At 52.0% G+C, this 20012-nt stretch overlaps 1 protein-coding gene across 1 annotated transcript; it reads right to left on the bottom strand.

The window, feature by feature from the left end:
- Positions 1 to 17857: 17857 nt before the first annotated feature.
- On the bottom strand, positions 17858 to 18856 carry CHC_T00001462001 (hypothetical protein). The gene has a single exon (XM_005712597.1). It carries the CDS (start codon positions 18854 to 18856, stop codon positions 17858 to 17860), a length of 999 nt encoding a protein of 332 aa, XP_005712654.1.
- Positions 18857 to 20012: the final 1156 nt, after the last annotated feature.

Below are 20012 nucleotides of genomic sequence, written 5' to 3'. Positions count from 1 at the left end.
GTGCAGTACGCAGCAGGAATCTTCTGGACATGTCTGCACGTAGCATACGTGTCCCCATACCTGCACTTTATCTACTCATTCATAGCCTGAATCTCCCGGATTTACTTTGCGGTTGAGGCTGCAACGGAAAGAACTGTCCGATCATGATTGTGTGCTGTCCGTCAATGGCGATCATGAATTTGTGCCGTGTGGGACAGCAGAAAACGTGTCATGATTTTGAGAACCTAAAACTAAATATCAGTAATGCATAACTGTTCTCTTGAAATGTGGAATGAAAAATCTATATTTGGACATGGTGAACATTGCGTATCAAATTTAGTGCAACACATGATTTGGGTGCAATCTCCCAAATATTTGATTCAGATATGTTTCAAACAGCGCTCTCTCAGATCTGTAAAGCTTCCATTACAGGCTTCTTCATGGTAGCGCAGAGACAGCAGCCAACCATTCATAGCTCGGCGTACCTGCTCAGTGAATATCAGTATTCACGGATAGCTAAACTGGTCATCCAGCAGGCATTATCTGTTCCACAGAACAGTATCGCTGCTGCTCGTGTGGAGCTGCACCCACCATCACCTGAATTCTTGTACTGCAGTGCTTGTAGTTGATACACGCTCCAGTATATAAAAGGTAAAGAGGGTACCATCCTGGTCTCCGCGATAAAGTTCCTCAACCCATCTCAATCCACAACAACCCATCTGAACTGTTGGGGGCAACAACCCATCTCAGAACCATTCCAATGACTACGACTAGGCGTACGACTCGTGCAAAGCGCTCTATTGCACAAGCGAGTAGCTCGAGGCATGGTGAACCGTTACATACCCCTGAGTCCCGCACTGTGGCTCCCCCACGCACATCACCGCGTAGTACTGCTCGGGACTCGCAAAGCACCCCACTACGAAGCGGGAAGCGTCGCGTGCAGCTCGCCACGCCAACCACTCTACATACCCCTGGGTCAAGCCCTGTGAATCCCCAACAAACGCCAAGGAGCAGTCGTAAACGAGGTTGTCCGCCAACAGATGCCTCACCCACTGCTCAGAACTCGCAAAGCTCAGGATTGCGAGACGGGAAGCGTCGCGCCCTTTCTGCAACGCCAGCAACTTCACAAACACCACTCTCAACGCCGCCAGACACAACGCAACTCTTTAATGTTCCCATCCGACACACTTCACCATGTCTCCCGGATTCTACCATGCTAAATCAACCCAGCCCGACCACAGCGATACGACGATCGCCCCAAAGGCGGTCATCAAGTGTTTCGCTGGATTCCGGTACAGTGCAGCGTAAATTGTGGAGCATCCGCTCATTGGTAATTGCAGCCCGAGGGATAGCTGCGGAACCCGAAGTAGCTCCAGCTACCCCAAATGCAGCAGAATCTTCACCACCCGAACTGCAAGAAGAAGATGCTCTAGCTACGCCAAATGCCGCAGAATATCGAACACTGGAACATGAAGATGAGTTGTCTAAATCTAGTAGTGACGCTGAGTACCGTCCCCTTCCGCCCTCTAACACTCGAACGAAAAATGGACCCCCATCGCAACGAAGTCCGGACAGTCGCAGTGTTGCGAACAGCGAGACATCACCTTTTAAAAAGAGAGTATACACGTACAAGAGTCGCCGTCGCGGCAAGGGTGTGGAGAGTGTGTTACTTAAACGACGCCGTGCCCACGCTGATGCGTTCCAAAACATGGAGGTGGATAAGTTAAAATGTTGTATCCATCGCCGTTGTTTTTACAAAGTTGACGCTCGATACGTCAAGGCTCAAGTGGAACATGTATCTTTGCTGAATAGGGCGGGGAGACGAGCTTATCTGGAGGGCTTGTTGGAAGATAACTCAGGGATGTTTTTCATCGATGGAAAGGCGGTGTGTTATAAGTTTCTAGAGAAGTCCCTGCAGTTTTCTAGGGATTTCCAGGGCTCTGTTAAAGGCACACCGTTTAGCAAGAGGAGGTCTTCCTTGACTTCTACTGTGAGAAACTCAGAAGGTAATCAACGGGACGCGGTCATATGCTTCCTTGAACGTCTTTCAGAAAGCACAGCCGACCATATGCCCGACCGAAACGAACAGCACTTGCCCTATTTCCAAAAAGCACAGGTCTTCGACATCTTCCTCTCTGAGTTCAGTCGCCTCCATTCGCGCGCCCCACCCACGCGAAGCTATTTTTACGAGACATGGCAAAAGCACGTGCCCAACATCAAGGTGCGGAGGGTGCATAGGTTCACAGTGTGTTCCGAATGCGATCTCATCCGAGACCTGCTCTCCAAAGCCGGTACCGATGAGTCAGCAACTCGGTTACTTCGTGAGCGAAAACCACTCACAACGATATGGTTGCAGTGGAGCGGCGCGAGTACCACAAGAAGTGTGATAAAGCAGGACTGTATCCTGCTAAGTATTGCTCTATCATTCTGGACGGTGCCGACCAGTCCGCCTTCGGTTTACCGCATTTTCTCTTCAATACTAAGCACACAAAGGGGCACAGTATCAAAGTTAAGCTAATTGGAGTGCTTGAACATGGTCCCGTGAAACATCTGTCCCTGTTCACTATGACAGATGAATATGAGACAGGCGCGAATCACGTACTAGAAGCTCTTCATCAGACGCTGATGGTAAAGGCTAAGAAGGGCCCACTCCCGGACACCCTGTTCGTGCAGGTGGACAATTGCACTCGCGAAAATAAGAACAGATACTTCTTCGGATACATGGAATCCCTGGTTGCATGGGGGGTGTTTCAAGAAGTCTTTGTGTCGTTTCTACCAATTGGTCATACCCAGTCTGACATAGACCAAGCGTTCAGCTGCACTGCTCGCCGGCTCAGGCATCATGAGGCTATAACTCTGGAAGACCTGATCACTGAACTCGGGAAGGCATATAACCCTCCCCCTCACGTTGCTGATCTTCGCCAGATTATAAACTTCTCTGGGCTGTGTGACCAAGAAAGGTGTTTGGAAAAGCCTCAACGGTTTTCCCATTTTCGATATTTCAAGTTTCACCGTGTGGAGGGGATCCCAGAGTATCGTGGCAATTCTTTTAACACTGCATGTTCCGCGCGGGTTGGGTGTAACGACGATTGGGGCTCTCTCAAGGTTGGGCAGTGCACCGGAGGCTTCCTGAAATTTGCACCTGACCTTGCCATAACACCACCGACCGAAGCCACATGTCCTAACGATCTTGATAAAATCAACACCCGTCTTGTGTCTGAGGAGACACGAGTGAATGACAGGAGAAAGTTAGCCCAGCTACGGCTTCTACGCGACCGCGTGTATGAATCAAGACTGGAGAGATTCCACTGGAATCTGCGCGACGTATTTGAGATGAAGGGAAAGTATAGAACAGTTACTGATGCGGTTAATGGCTTTCAAGACGAAATTGAACATGATGAAGTTGAAATCGAGATGGAAGAACAACCCCTGCAAGACCTCGAATACGAATGTAATGACTTCGTAGCGGTACGCGGTTCTTCTTGCTCTATAGAAACCGTCCCGTTCTGGGCCGGGCGTGTCATATCAATTCACAATGACGATGAAGGCGTAACTACGGATCTCACCATCCATTGGTGGGAAGTGTACAATGGTAAATGTGCCTGGACAGGTAAGTATGCACCCTCTAGGTTACATGACATCAGGAAACCGTGGAAACAGAGTCTATCAGTGTCGCAACTGTTTTGTCCAGGTTTTCGGAGTTGAAGAAATCGAAAGAGATCAGCGCAGCAGCGGCGAGGCAAATTAGGCAGGCTCTTGGAGTTGCGTGATATGCTGGGTGGCCTCCGCTACTCGGTGGTCAGCTTGACGCAGTCAGATACGGTAGTGAGGGTGCAATGCCCTGGTAAACTTTGGTAAACGTGGGTGCAGCAGTACCAAAGGCCGGTTGCGACGCACCCTGGGTTTGACCAAAGATATTCATATCAGCTGAGCCTACAGCAGTAACTGGAAAAAGAGCATCTGACTGCCTCCAGTCTCTCTACTGCAATATATATGCCACAAATGCGCATTACCATAGATATTTCTCCAGCGCACACCCCACCATACTGCAACGTTAGTTGTTTGAGGCCCGACATGTAGTTCGTTGATGTGAGCAAGTAGCGAAGGTTCCTTCGAGGCAGACATAACTTTTATTTCTCTTCAACCTTTCCTAGATCTACGAAATGCACATATTAAGCCGGAACAAATTACTAATATGTATTATCACGAAGCCACACTCCCTTGATGATATTGACCACCTTATCAATTGACTTGGCAGTGGCTGGATGTGCAATCAACGGTACGGCCGATGGGTTCGACGTCACCAGTGAGGGGGGGTTGTCCACCTTCAGCTCCTGATTTTCTGTCAGACGAATATCGGCTGGGAGTTTATCTCCCAATTTGACTTGGGCTTGGAGTTCGCGACGCGGAGGGGGGGGGTGGACGTGACGATAGGGGTCATCGTAGTGGGTCGGGGAGGCTTGAAGTGGGCCACAATCGCCAACTTCGAGCAAGTCCAGACAGAATTTAGGATTAAATTCTGTCGGCAGATTGTGAACAGGTATCAAATTTTTATATAACATAAATTGTACTGCAATTTCCAAGTACAATTGTATGATAATTTTTTTGATTTGGCCTAAACAGAACCCGCCATCCCCCAGATTTAGAGAGTACATGTTGGACGATAACTTCTAAACTATTTTGGTTTGTCCACTTCTGTTTTCTGCATATCACTACTACTGCTCTAAGCTTTACAACTATATAAAAATATCTGGAATCCGAAGGGGTGCCCCTGGTACTGTTTGGTATCCCAAATTCTGGTTACCACCAAGCCAGTGTTACCAGTGGACCTACGTGTTATACGCGAAGGTCAGGGGTTGGATGTACTCGTCCCAGTCCCTCTGATGCTCCTCGACATAGAGTCGGAGGCGCTGCACCAGGGTGAGGTTGAACCGTTCAGTTTGCCCATTTGTCTGCGGGTGATAGGCGGTAGTCAGGTAGTGCCTCATCCCCAGCAAGGCCCACACTGCGTCGAAGAACGTGGCGGCAAATTGTAGTCCGTTATCGGGTAGCACGTAACGAGGTGCACCGTATACGTAGACCCAATTGTCCAGGAAGGCGTTTGCCACAACCGACGCAGTGGTTGTCCGTAACGGAATACTGCGTGTCAGCTTCGTAAACCAGTCGGTCATGACGAGCACGTGGCGATTCCCGTACGCCGTCTTCGATAAAGGACCCAGCAGGTCCATTGCGACGAAATCCAGCGGCCCTGCCGCTGGGAACAACTTGAGGTCCTTCTGGTGCCGCACCAGGGTTCCCTGGGTGGCGGCGCACGATGCGCAATTCCGTACGGTACTGAAGGCGTCGTTGGCCATATGAGGCCAATAATATTCCCGCCGGAGGGTATAATACATCCTCGTACCGTCCGGATGTCCTGCCAGGCGGGGATGATAGGCGAGGTATAATATCTTCGCCCTGAGCCGTTTCGGTACAACCCGCTGCAGGGTCCCATCGAGGGGGGACTTGCGGACGACAAACCCGTATCGGTCGACGTCGTAGCGCGAGTCCGGGTTCCCCACGGTCTCGGCGGCCGCCCTACAGAAAGGGTCCTCGGTCTGCTCCCGAAGGAACTCTTCCACCGTTACGGATGAGACGTCGCGTTCTTTGGGTATAATCGCGAACGCGTGCTCAGCTCTTCCCGGGTCGACGGGGGTCTCCCAGTGTACGGTACTTTCGCGGGGGGTATGCTCCTCCTCTCGCCATTGTACTGCAAAACACGGGACCTCGTCGTCAACCGGTTTGGAGGTTGCGCCGTCAACTCGGAGGCGTGATACACCATCCGCGAGTTGGTGCTTAACACCCGGTCGGTACTGTACGTCGTAGCTGTACTCGGCTAGGCGGAGACGCCAGCGCGCTAGCCGGCCGGAGCAATCCGCCAGGTTGAGGACCCATCGGAGGGCCTCATGATCCGTACGGAGGTCTAACGTGCTCCCATACAGATATGGTCGAAGCGTGAGGATGCTCCACACGACAGCAAGGCATTCGTTCTCGGTGGTGTTGTAATTTTTCTTGGCGTCGGTTAGAGCCCGACTCCAATACCGGATCGGAAGGCGGTCACCGCTCGGCTGCTCCTGTAATAGGGCACAGCCGACTTGGTACGCGCAAGCGTCCGTATCCAGGGTGTATTTCTTTCCGTAACGGGGTAGAGCGAGGATCCGTGGGGACACGAGGTGCTTCTTGAGTTCCGCGAATGCCTCGTATTCCTCATCGGTAAGAACCTCGAACTCGAAGGGTTGATTCTTCCCCGTTTTCCGGTTTAACGGAGCGGCTATTTTTGCGAAGCCCTTCACGAACCGACGGTACACGTTGCACATTCCTAAGAAGGATCGCAATTCCGTCTGCTTCTGGGGAGGTCGAGCGCGCTCGATGGTGACCACGTTGCGGCGCTCAACCTCCTACCTACCTGGTCGGATCACATGCCCCAGGTAGGTGACCGAGGTGTTGACGAAGGCGCACTTCGATAGCTTCAGCGACACACCCGCGTCTCGCAGTTGGCGTAGAATCTCGCAGACGTGCGCGAAGTGTTCCGTTACGGTCTTGGAGTAGATGATCACATCATCCAGGTAGACCAGTGCGGTTTCCCATTTTACCCGCGACAGTATAATGTCGACGGCCCGCTGGAAGGTAGCGGGGGCATTATTCAAACCGAAAGGCATGCGGAGGAAACGGTACAACCCGCAGTGCGACGCGAACGTCGTCTTGTCGCGGTCCTCCTCGGCGATTTCTACTTGCCAATACCCGCTGTGGCAATCCAGCGTGATAAAGACAGTAGCGTCGCCGAGGAAATCGATGCACTCGTCCATCCTCGGCAACGGGTAGGAATCCCGAACGGTGACTGCGTGAGCTTTCTATAGTCGACACAGAACCGCATGGTACCATCCTTTTTAGGGACGAATACCACGGGGCTTGCCCATTTGGCCGTGGCGGGTTCGATTACCCCTGCCCGGAGCATGCGGTCGATCTCCGTTTTCTCTTTTTCCCGTGCGGTTGGTCCAGCGCAGTAAGGCGCCTGGTAAATCGGGCGAGCACCGGGCTTGAGCTCAATGCGGTGCTTTGTGGCCCCGATGTTTCCCAGCTGGCCGGTCCACATCCCCTGGAATTCGGACAGTACCTCGAGGACCTCCGAGCGTACCTCCTCGTCCTCGGCACCGATGTGGACGTCTTCCTGCCAGGCGTTGGGGTCCTTCTCAGGGGCGGCGGTGTCTTTGGGTTTATCCGTTCCATCGGCCCCGAGGGGCGCCTTGGGCGGCGTGGCTTGTTCAGCCCCGCCCTTGTCCGTACGGTTGTTGGCCGCTTCTTCCGCGCCATGCCTTGCGGTTGAGAGGTTGGAATTAAATATCCCTCCCCCTTCGTTAGCTTCGGCCACTTCCGCCGCCGAGTTGCCAAGGGTCAGGATATGAGTGGGCGACGGAAGAGCCAGTCCGACTACGGTATGCTTCGGGATGTGAACCGAGCGGTGCCCAAAATTGCTGAGCATTACCGAGAACGGGTTTTCGGGGACAATATCCATGACCCCCTGTGCCATGAGCGTCAAATTCTTGTGCGCGGTTTTTGGGGAGTTCTGCAAAAACATAACCCCTCCACAGGCGTGGCGACCCTCATCATGGCCTGCGTCATCGGGGGAATTGTCACCCCTCTGACGAGGCGGATCGTCCAAGACGGTGTGTTGGCGGGGAACGCCACCTGCTTCCGTTCGGGTTTATCCGACGGCGGTAGTTGCTGTGCGGTGCTCCTCGAGGCCATCTTGCGGTCGTGCCTCGAGGGGGTTGTTCCAACCAACGCCACAGGTGGCGTGTCGTGGAACACGACCTTCCGTTGCGGTCAGGGGATCGCCTTGACGTGGCGATCCAGTAAAGTCGTACCGAGGATACAGTCCACGGCGAGGCTCGTGACTACCAGGAACGGGACGCGCGCCACAAACTCACCGATTCGGACGAGCAGGGGATTTACCCTAGTGCCTTCATCGCGTGGTTTGACGCGTCGATGAGCGCTGGGCTCCGAACCGGTTTTATCGATGGTCGCCACAACTCGGCGACACACCGTAAATGGATGAGGTTCGGGCCGGCTCCTGAGTCAAGCACTGGCGTGATGGCGACCATCAACGCCTGCTTCTGACCAACCTTCGCGGAGATCTCGTAATTCTGCTTCTTGAAGAAGCAGATGGCCTGGAATTCCGTTCGGTTACCGGGCTGCGCTTCCACTGGCGCAGCCTCATCGTGAGTGCCTAAGCTTCTGAGGGTGGGCACGGGGAGAGACGTCGTCGCCTCTACGCGTCCTCCCCGGCTTCCGGCGTCAGCAGCAAGTCCTCGCGGGTTTCATCCGCGGCTTGCGCCACGTGGTCTTCGGTATGGTCGGGGTGCGGTTCCTCGACCACGTTGACGCCCGCGGGGGCCGTTTGACGCTGGCTTCGCCAAGCGGGCGGCCCCTGGCGGTTGCACGGGGATCCCGGGCGGAGGCCTTGCCGGATGCGTAGCTTCTGGTAGTTGGCCTCTCGTGCCTCCAGAAGCTTGGCCCACAGGCTCGCATCGGCAACGACGGGGCACTCCTCTTGTCGGTGCGTGGTGTCAAGGCAGAACCGGCACGGTGGCGGTCCGGGAAATCTCCTGCCGGAGAATCGGACGCGTGGATCCTGTGCTTGTCTCCCGTACGGTCTTGTTCGCACGTTGCCAGAGTTGGCGGGCGGAACTGGGGCGCTCGCCGTCGAGGCTGCCGGCGACAGATAATAACTCGTCGGTGGCGAGCTCATCGAGGTCGGCGTGGCGGTTTGGTCCGTCACCGCCAGGATTGCTTCTTCAGCAAACCCCTTGGCCGTCGGAATGTCGCATGCCGACTCAACCGACAGCACGGGCCTCGTCCTTGCGGTGCGGTCAAATCTTCTAGCCGCTCCGGACGGCTCTCTGTGCGCCATGGCTGACATCCCCTGTCGACGGAAAGTCCGATTGGTTTCCCCGATCGCTTGCGCATAGCGAGCGACGGATTAGTAGTACACATCCGGGTGCGTGGCGAGGTAATTACGAACCTGCGCGCACGTGGTGGGCAGTAACTCCTCGACGAACAGGGACTTCAACCGCCTGTCGGAGAATACCGTACCGCAGCGGAGTGCCTTGTCCCAGAGGTGGTTACTGTAGACCTCCTCCGTCATGTTTGAACTTTGACGGAAGGAGATCACATCCCCAACCGCTTCCGAAATTACCTAGTCGGTAGCATAGGTGCGCCACAGAAAGTTGAACATCTGTGGGTATGTACGGAACAGCTCGCGCCGCTCCACGTCAACCGCCATAGTGTTTCCATTGTGACGGGACTGGAGTAAGGCGTGAGCCTGCCCGGTCAGGTAGAACTGCAAGCACCACACGGCGGCTCCTTCGGTAATGCTGTTGTGGTCGCACGCCATCCTGAGGCGGGCAAGGAATCCTAATACCGCAGTCGGATCTTGACCGCTGAACATGTCGGACCTCATCTGCGCGTCCAGTTTTTTCCGGTAACGGTTAATGTGCCGCGCTACTGTAGAGTCGTAGCGCCAGCTACGCCGTTCCAGGCTGTAGGTCTTGTAGTTGACGGCCTTGATAAACGGGTCTTTGAGCGGCCTGATTACCGTGGGCCGTCGTTCGTCGCTCTTCGGGGCAGCCCGGCGGTGTCTGCTTCAGCGACGACGCTCCTCATCCGACTCGGTGTGGTAGTCTTCCGAGTCGAACGGGTCGTGCCGGTGACGGTCTCGGCTTCTATCGCGGCGTGCCATGTGGCCCGACCTGCGAGAGTCATCCGAACCGGATGGGTCATCATCGGAGGGGTATCCTTCCCCTCCGGCATCGCGGTATCGCTCGTGGCGTGCCTCGCGGTTATCGCAGTATCGCCAGCGGCGTTCCTCGCGGTCTTCATCTGTCCTGTGATGGGGGTCTTCTGCGTCGGATTACCGGGTGTATTCCGCTTCGGTCCTGTGCGTGCCGGGTGCGCGTCTTCTGCTCAACCGGTACGGGTCCCGATTCTCTGTCTCGGGGAGCCTCAGGCGGTGTATCATGCGGGGGTCGCCTGTACCGGCGAGTATGGGGAGGACATTTTCTGTGGTCCTCCCTGGAGCACCATGAATGGTTGGGAGATGGATGACTCTGCCCTCCGGGTGAGGGTCCATCGTATCCATCCCTGGTACGGCGCCAATCGGATAAGCGATATTAAAGCTTGAGCCCGGAACGGTTTCACGGCGCGGCGTCGGCGGCGATACCGCACCTCCCGTTTCGGTAAATGTCGTGGCCAGACGGATGGCCACGGCGGAGCTAATAGCTCCCTTCAGAGCCAGTGCGGTCAAAGATTCGTCCTCCTCCGCGGCGAGCGCTGCCACCACCTCGTCGCGTACGAGGGAGGCGATCTTCTCGTCCAGCAGGGCGCGGAGCGCCATGTCCGCATGCTCCGCCACCAGCCTTGGTGGCGTTCGATCGAGGCAAACCTGGACGACCTGAGGTAATTCTTCAGCGAGGAAATCCTCCATTCAGGTGTGTAGTCGCGGGAGTAACCCGTCGTACAGTAGTTATACGCGGTTCCCCCCACTAGACCGTAACCCGGCGGTGGTGTCCGATGCAGAAGGAGTCTTCTGGTCCCTGGTAGACGGTGGGCGTAGCAGGGCTTTCGGATTGTCGATCTGTGGGCGCTGTGCGCCTCTGCCACTGCGGGTGCTTGCTCGCCCGGAGGCGGTATCTTCTCCGGCGCAATCCGCACGGTTCATCGTCGATGATCACTGGCGATCGACGCGGTGATTTTCGACCTCTTTCAATCCGATCGGTAATTGCTCGCGGTGCCGCTCCAGTGCGGGCTCAACCTCTTGTAGTTATACCCTCCCCGATCCCCCGAGGGAGCGGGAGGCCGTCGGAAACTTTATTGCGTGGCGACTACGGTATGCCCTCTTCGTATGTCTCCACAAGAGTACCAAAATGTGGTATAACTACCTTCGTCCCGACCACTCGGAAACGAGGGGGGTTCGAGGTAAGCGAGCGCCCGCCGCTGGGTAACCCACGCGCGAACGCAAACCGTACGGATGGACTCCAAAAGAGAGAAGGCTCACGTGGCCGGTGACGCGCAGCCGGTCGGTAGTGTTAGATCCGGACGGCCGGTCACTGGTTAGAAGCCTGAGACTAAAAGGGAAACAGGAACGGGATAGCAATTAGCCGTAAAGGGAAGGGAGGCGAGTCTGCCTCCCGTTTACTGGAACGAGGCAGGTGCTCCCGGTCTTAACCCCTAAGTGGGACGCCAGGACACCTGTCCCGCTACAGTAGCTGTTACTTACTGTATACCAGCTACTGTGCTGAATTGGCTAATTTGTGCCATTAATTATTAATTACTAATTACTTACCGTTCGGATCTTACACGTGTAGCCGGCGGGGTACTACTGTACTCCGCACCGGCCGTCAGCTGAAAATATAACTCCTTCCGGTTCTGCTCGCGCTTACAGCCCAACGTACTGTATGCCGGAGCGGCAGCGGTGGTGCCGTCGCCTTCGCGCGGTTTGTACTACAGGTGTAACGCTGGTACGGTCATTTGTTTTCCAGTCGGGCTACGATGCCACGTCCGCACCGAAGTCCTTGTCAAGTGAACTAGGTATCAAAGGCGCTCCACGAGCATTAGATTTACGACCCAGCAGATCCCGTCTACCTAGAAACCTCCGCACTCGTCGAGCATTTGCCTTTCCAAGTCTTTACCTCACATACTGACCCCCGGCCGGGCTTTTTCCCGCCCCCCTTCGGGGATCCAAGCTACCACGGGCCATAAACCCAAATAAAGGGAAATGCAGCTGCGAACACTCCGTAGCACTGCGCTGCTTGCTACTTTGGCGGTTTTCTTTGTTCATCTGTTTTGTCTATGTTAGGCCGTGGACCTTGCCCACCGCCTACCACGTGCATTGCACCACAGTTCTGCATACACTACACAACGCGAGCGCAGCTGACAGTCCCTTCACCGTAGCAACTGCTCTTATCTTATTTTTGTGTGAGGTTTTCATGAATTTTCGATTTTGTGAGCTGCCTCTTGCGAAATGAGCGACTATCACTTCCATTTTATCCTGCGTTTCGGTTTGAATAAAACGCGAAACTCTTAATCCAGATGTATGGCCGATGAGCGAGATATGAAAAAGAAGTTAATTTGTTTGATAACAACCGGTATTATCAGATTGCAATGCATTTGATCCGGCGCAGGAAGGCATCAAGCATGGAAACAGCTGCAAGCCCGTCCTGCTTGTTTGATCCCTCAAAGATCTGGTCGCAGTAAACTGTATAAAGCACTGCATCTGTTCCCTCAATGTAGTAGCTGACAAGAAATCCGTGCCATCCAATTCCTCGCTTACTAATATGTTGTTGTGTATTATCCCTTGCTGAAATTGACTCAAACTTCATTGTAAAATCCATTACCACAACTACATGCATAGTTGCGTCACCACTCTTACTTTTTCCCACAAAATCCTGGTGTGGCAACCGCATATTGCGTTGCTGGTCAGCCACCCTTACACGGGGCGCACGGTAGAATTCCATCTTCTCTTGTATGTCGTTCAACACTTCCACTGGAGACATCAATAATGTCTAGACATGTACTCAGGTACTGTCGTGGCATAAAATGTGGCCAGCTGACATCAAAAATCCACAACTTGAGATCGCGATAGACGTCAAGCCTCGCGTCACTTATACCACTGTTTCTTGAGAATGGATGGTGCGTTTGATATATATATTTTAACGCAGAAGGAAAGCTTATTGGCTGAGATGTTGGGTGACTATAACTCCTGGCCGCAGAAATAAATAGGGGATTTACACATTCTCTGACTGTTCCAAAATTTTGACACACTTCCTAGCTGGATCGGATGTTAATGAGATTATCTCTGATATATGTGCTGAATGGCAGCCAGTTTCGCACTTTGTGGATCCAAATGGCACTGTCACAGATGCATACTGTATCTGCGGTGTAATAGAGAAACCGACGTTCTCCCACAATATAAATTAAAGCTTTATGTGGGCGTCAATAGGAAGGAGGTGAATGTAACGAACATGGACTCGATATGCACTTGGAGGGTGCGTTGGCACCACAGTATTTTATTCAGCAGTGTTCAGCACAACACGTGTGATGTATTGTAGCGTGCTAAATTGGTATTGTTTACGCGGCGTTATTTTATTAAAATTTGAGATAGTCATCAAATTCTATTGGATGATATAAAGGGTCTACAACCTATGAGAGGTTTCCAGACACGAACCTGCTCTTTTAGTGTAATTTTGCGTGATCCCAAAGTCTATGTAAGTATGGGCAAATCATCAAAGGTTGGAAGAAGGACACACACAATTTCACAGACCGCTAAGGGCGTAGAATAAGTATTTTATTGCATCTATCGTGCGGCCACGGTCCCGGATAGATACCCTAGCCCAGTTGCTTTTGTCGCATGGAGGGTCTACTGAGGATTTGAATAGATCCCAGAATAGACCCATTGAAAACGGAACGAGATAGACACCCAAAAAACAACCGCTGAAGACGATTTTCCAAAAAAAGGAAACACCTACGGGCTATTGATCAATAGACTTTCGAAAAGGCCACCGTGGAGGATGCTCTTAACGACAGGAACTACGCCATGGACGGCTAAATGCAGATGTCCGCAGTGTCGAAGGGCTTCACAACGTTTAAAACACCTGCACAACGAGTGTCATAAAAGACTGTCCAAATATGCATGTGTTTTTATAGTCTAAGAGGATGATGACAGCACCGGTATGATATCTATCGCATCTTTCGTGCGACGGGATTACATGCACTCTTCATATACAGTGATAGCAAAAAATATAGCACATGTTAGGTTTGTGAATGTCCAGCAAGAAGTATTTCTTTATGTTCGAAAAGGGCTGCAGAACTGCTGGCACAAGCGACGCTCACACCAATCCCGCTGTCCGTTTTGCAAAAGCTTTAATATATTCTGCGTTATGATAGAAAAAGTGCAGAACCCGCGGCAAAAAAAGATAGAAACACTTTGAAAGAAAGCTAATGGTGACGCTCGCAGAGACAAAACCGTTGACGTTTAGTAGTCTATCTTTTTACCCCTAGCTTGTACGACGTCTATGCAGCGTTTCTGCATCGAGTAGACCAAGGATTCCAGCGTTTCAGTTGATAAATTGTTCCAAGCTGCGACGATACAGTCCACGAGAGAGTTACTGTCCTCAAATTGCCGTGGATTGGCATAAACATTTCTGACCAGTATCCCCCCACATTCTCGATAGGGTTGAGGTCCGGAGAATACGCAGGCCAGTCAAGAACGTTTATAAAATTGTCTCTGAGCCAAGCTTTCGCCACCGACGACCGGTGGCGAGGCGTTCCATCTTGCATAAACGTCTAATTAAGGGGAAGGCCGTCCGCAAAAGGAGGCAAATACTCTAGTAATGTGTCGACATATTTGATGCGGTTCTCAGTGCCGCTTAGTATCACTACAGATGACGTTCTCTGGCCTGCAAAACAACCCCAAACCATGACGCTGCCTCCTCCGCTGTGGTGCTTCGAAAACCACTGCTTTCTACGCAAATCGTGCCATTTGTACGCCAGCCCGTCAGGTCCGTCCAAAATTAAATTTCTTTTCATCGGACCACACGATTATGTCCCACTGAGAGCGCGTCCAAGTCATTTTCTCCATAGACCATGTTAGGCGTTGTTTTTCATGGCGTTCTTGCATCGCTGGGGTTCTTTGCAGGCGCTTGTACCGCAGATGCAAGGTGTTCTGAAGCAATTGGCGGACCCTACGGGCTTTGCCGGGGACTTATAGGGGTTTGACGATACCAGCTGAGCTCAAATTTCCTTGTGACGCCGAACGAATTATTATTCTTTCACAAAAGTCAGTTAATTTTCGGGGTCTTCTCGGACTTTTCTTGGTGCCGTACCGAGCTCCCTGTACTACCTTCCTAGGACGGTCCAGCTCCCTGGCGATTGCTGCAAGTGACCAGCAGTTTGAATGGTGAGCCAAAATTTGTCCCTTCTCAAAGTCTGTGAGACTTTTCGTGCGAGCCATGCTGGAGTTCAAACGGCTTCTCAGTTCTTTGGGAATTGAACACTGTAGCTTGCACCTCTTTATAAGCATGACATAGGTTGAGTTTCGCGGGAATCGTGCGAACAGTTTCTGCTTGGGGGGGTTTGACTTCAAGTGTTACTATCTTTTTTGCCGGGGGTTCTGCACGTTTTCTATCATAACGCAGAATATATGAAAGCTTTTGCAAAACGGACAGCGGGATTAGTGTCAGCGTTGCTTGTGCCAGCAGTGCTAGGGCCCTTTTCGAGCACAAAGAAATACAGTGCCTCCTACGATATAGTGCTATAGCGTGACAGACCTCTAGCTATGGCACTATTCGAGGGATTGCACTATACAAAGCAGGCTCATATACAAATATTTGGGAACAACACACAATCCATTAACACTGCCCAAGCGTAACATATTTACATCTTAAAGAAGTCATCTATGACCGCTTGTCTTGTATCATGTTTCTTGGCATGAGCCCGTGCAGAGATGAAGGCCTGTTTGGCGTTCCTCAAGTGCATAGCCGCTTCCAATACATCACACTCGTACGCTAGGGATTCTAAGTTGATAAACATGTCTGATAGTTTCAACGAATTTGGGACGGGTAACAACATCCTCTGGTCATTTGATTCGACATCATCTTCGGTGCAGTCGGATTCGTTACTGTAAAGGGTGCCATCCAGCTCGACTGCATCATCCATGGCATCATTCAAAATTCCCTCACGGATAGTACTCTGTGTCTCCCCCTCAATCCGCTCCCCGACTGCGCCACAGGTCAATCCCTCGTCCTTGTATATTGCTAACGGATCCGTTTCACAAATATTTATGGATAGACATCTCATCATTGAACTTATGTCATCCAGCACGCGTTTTTCAATTGTCAGCCGACTGCTGCGCATTTTCCCGTGTGTCGCAGCCAAACTGGCCTGCATTTCCAACGGCATTATGTCTGCTTTATTCCAACACCGAACTATCGTTTGCTGTGTGACTTCCCTTCACGTGTCGAAGACCATCTCCGCGACGTGGAGCATGTGGGGGTTATAGCCTTTCCCAATACCTCTCGTGCCCCTCTTTTTCGCCTTAGTTGTCTCTCGCCTCTCAGATCGATGCTCTATATCCATAACGATTTTCCTCAGCATGGAATTCCTATACTTGCTCTTCCATGACGCAATTATTCCCAAGTCAATAGGCTGGTGAGCAGCAGTGCAGTTAGGAGGTAATGTTATAATTTGTATCTGTCCTGTGTGGTCCACAATATCTGTGCCGTGAGGACCACAGTTATCCGTGAGGAGAACAACGGGCTTGGACGTTTTGCTTCGCACAAAGGGTATAAACAAATTATTAAACCACTTCTTGAATGTCACTGAGTCGGAACATGCGTTGCCCTGACTAAAATACGTAACAAGTGGTGTCCCAAGCCTAAAGCATCTCGGATTCATAGGCTTTCCAATAATTGCCATAGGCTATTTACATGTTCCATCTGCGTTCGTACCCACGTACGCAGTGATACGATCCTTTGCCTTCATAGCTTTTGTGCCACGTACAGACTTCTTATGCTCATTTGTACAAATGTAAGTTCTGCCGGGAAGAAGTTTAAAAAACAATCCCGTCTCGTCAAAGTTATATATATTTGGTGGTTCATACTCGCGAAGCTTTTTCCGCAAGGCTACAATATCAGCAGCCACACCAGTCACATCAACACTTCCAGCTTCTCCATGGAGCGCTATCGAACGGAACGAATGGCGCCTTACGAATTTATCCGTCCATCCCCGGGAAGCTGTAAAAGTTTCAAGCATACTTGCTTCGTCAACAGAAATGTCTTGCTTGAGAAGTTCCTCTTTCAAGCATAATGCTTTGTATAATATTATGGCATGAGTGACTGGCATCTTAGCAGAGCGAGCGAGGGATATAAAATGCATAATTTGTGTTTCGAGCTTGGGAAATTGCGCAGACCTCATTGTCTTGGCATGCATCGACACGTTTGCTGCCTGCGCTTTCTTCATAATTGCGTCAATGTTCGAAGATATGTTGGTTACAGTTCGCCGTGACACATGATAATTCTTCATGATATGCTCAGCTGAATGACCGAGTTTGAGCAAACGTCCCGCCTCAATTTTCTCACTTAGAGTGAGTCGTGTGCGGGCATCTTTTGGGGGTTGGCGAACTGAAACTTGAACGTTATTGATAGGCGACATTAAGGTTGTTGATAAGGGATCATGTGGTGATGGGTTGAAAGACAATGGGGGGAAAGGGGAGAGCGCCCATTGTACCAGGGCTGTCGCAGGTATTGCTTGACTGAAGCGGATCCTGATACAGGTGAGCACTCATCGCCATGTTTTCCCGCCACCGCACCTCCATATCGTAACATTGAACCATGCCAGATGATACACGTGTGAGCTTATGATAACCTGTGGCAGAGGCTGAGGCATAGCACTATATAGAGGGAGGCACTACTAAACTAGGCACTATTGCGCGACCCCCCCCCCTGTACTTCAAGCTGGAGTGCTATATTTTTTGCCACCACTGTAAACTCAGGCTGTCCAATGCCCCGTTGTATAAATATCCAACGACCCAACTTCACGCATACAGTACCTCACTTCTTCATGTCAAACTGCAGAAAAACACATCATCGCCAAGCATGGCCACTGGTCCTATTCTAACTCGCCGGGAAATTGACTTTCTGCCGGTCACGACAGGGTCTCTGTCTTACACAGTTGCGCAGTTAACCATCGAATGCATAGCACGTGCGGCAAATCGGGCTACCTGCCTACCTACGTGTCCTAGACGGGTAGGCCATGGCATGAATTCTCGTTGGAAAACAACTCCGCACGCTTATTTACCCTCCTCCACAGCATGCAATGTCTTCCAGACCAAATCACAAATGTGCTGTAGAATCCATCTGTTTGCACAAGCAATGCCCTTGTATCCGGGAAAGTAGTTAATATCCACCACATAATATTTTTTTTGCCCCACATCATATACCAAGTCCACCCCGATGAGACTTAGCCCCAACTCCTTCGACAATGCAGCCACTATTTCGCCCGCCAATTTCTCACTCGGCATGATAGCTTTCGTGCCTATGCATCGACCGGTGTTTGCATCAAACTCATGTCTCCCCAAGCCGGTGACACGTCCAAGCTGTTGTGAATCAAAATAGTAGTAGCTGCCGGATGGTCCCTTTAGATTGCGCACCACTCCAGGGCGCGGTTGCACCACAAGCCGCTTCCCAACAGCGTAGATCTTGAAGAGAATGCCGCCGTGGTCTGCAATGAATTCCTGAGCGATGACATCAAATCCAAAATGATTTGCAGGCCGCGCTAAGCCCTTGAGGAATCGATTGCCCACGGGTTTGCCGTTCTCTACACCCACCGGGCCAGGGCGGAAGACATCGTGAATCGCACTAATGGCAGATTCTATGTCGTCGGCTATAACCATCTCGTGACTCGCTTGTGAGCCGCAAGCAAGCCTCCGCTTGAGAATGATAGGGAAGTTGAGATTAGTTTGAAGCAAGTCCCTCATTTGGTCAATAGTTTGCTCCCCGCTAATTTGAACCCACGGGATAGAAGAGGCACTGTTAATGCCAGACCTAAACATGGATTCGGCCTTCTTTCCAAAAGTCTTGTCTACAGCCTGACCGATGACAGTGCGATCGACAAGCTTCCAGACGCCCTGAAGTGGATCGATTGCAACAACAGGGTAGGACCTGTGCGGAATGTTGTCCCGACGAGACAAGAATCTTGGGGATGGAAATCGGGGGTCTTGAAGAATTTCTTCAAGTTTTAAACAACGCTGTTTAGCATCGTAGTCGTCAGTTGCCAAAGCGGCGGCCATATCGTCCGTTCGTTTGTGAAAGACAGCGTGCAGTGTAGATGGTATAGGTTGATCATCAGTCAAGCGTACTAGACGTACGGAAACGGGAGTGCCGTGCGGGCCTAAACGACCTGTCCAATTGGTGGCGGTGGTTTCCAGGCCATCAAAAAACTGGCGTTGCTTCTTGCGGGACGAAACGTAGCCGACGATGAGCTCCGGGGGCGGGGGCGGAGGAGCAGACGGAGGCTGGGAAGCATGTTCCGAAGAGGAGGAGAGGCCCGGCAAGGCCGAGGCCGACGACGAAATGGCAGCTATTCTGGAAATGGTGACGGAATTTGTGGAAGACGGAGGGAGGGTCCAGGTACGCAGATGCAGAGGGGCGGTGGGAGGCTGGGGAGGAGAGGAGAGCAGCACAGAGCAGGATGAAAAGAAGAAAAAGGACGAAGTGAGGATCCAGATGGGGGGAGGCGGGTGAGTGAGGGGGGGGTTGGGGAAGGGTGTGTGGAGGAGGGAGAAGGAAATAGATGTGGTGGATGTGCAGTCTGTCGAAGTACCGTATAGAAGTGGAGGAGAAGTGACAATGACATGATCCACGCTGGGGAGAGGTCAAAGGTGTCGTGGATACTGAAGGCACGTCGAGGAGAGGTGGCAGCCGATGGGGCGGAGCAGTTTACAGTGGTGGGGGTGTGAAGAGAATTCTTCCGAGGAATTTGGAGGAGCACAATAGGGATCCGCTCAGGAGGTATCGTAATACAATGAACGCTTGATAAGTGTAAGAGGCTTGGTAGGCCAGCGCTGTACCCCAGCCGACAGTCTGAAATGTACAATGATAAACGCGTAGAGCGTGTTGTGTGTGTTTTTACAACATTATCCACTGTTCTTCCTCTCCTGTGCCGCGCGTTCAATACCCCCCCACTAGCTAGCAGCCACCCACCTTCATTTGTGCATGTCACGTGTCTTTCGTCTCAAAATTTCACCACTTCAACCGCCCCCACCGCCAACAGCCACCCGCCTTCATTCATCCATGCCACGTGTCTTTCGTCTCATAAATTCACCCCTTCAAAAGTTCCTCCCCCCCTCCCCCACCCGCCCCCCCCAACTGCAACCCACATCTCCTCAAATCCACATCCCACTATCACCGTAACTACCACATCCCACCACCACCCCACCCCACCAC

This window comes from Chondrus crispus, genomic scaffold, assembly GCF_000350225.1.
Source record: "Chondrus crispus Stackhouse genomic scaffold, scaffold_10, whole genome shotgun sequence".
NCBI classification, from domain to species: Eukaryota; Rhodophyta; class Florideophyceae; order Gigartinales; family Gigartinaceae; genus Chondrus; species Chondrus crispus.
This window is presented reverse-complemented; position numbering and strand designations above follow the sequence as displayed.

Coding starts and splice junctions, on each gene's coding strand:
- CHC_T00001462001 (XM_005712597.1), bottom strand. CDS start 18,856: ATGGCCGCCGCTTTGGCAACTGACGACTACGATGCTAAACAGCGTTGT.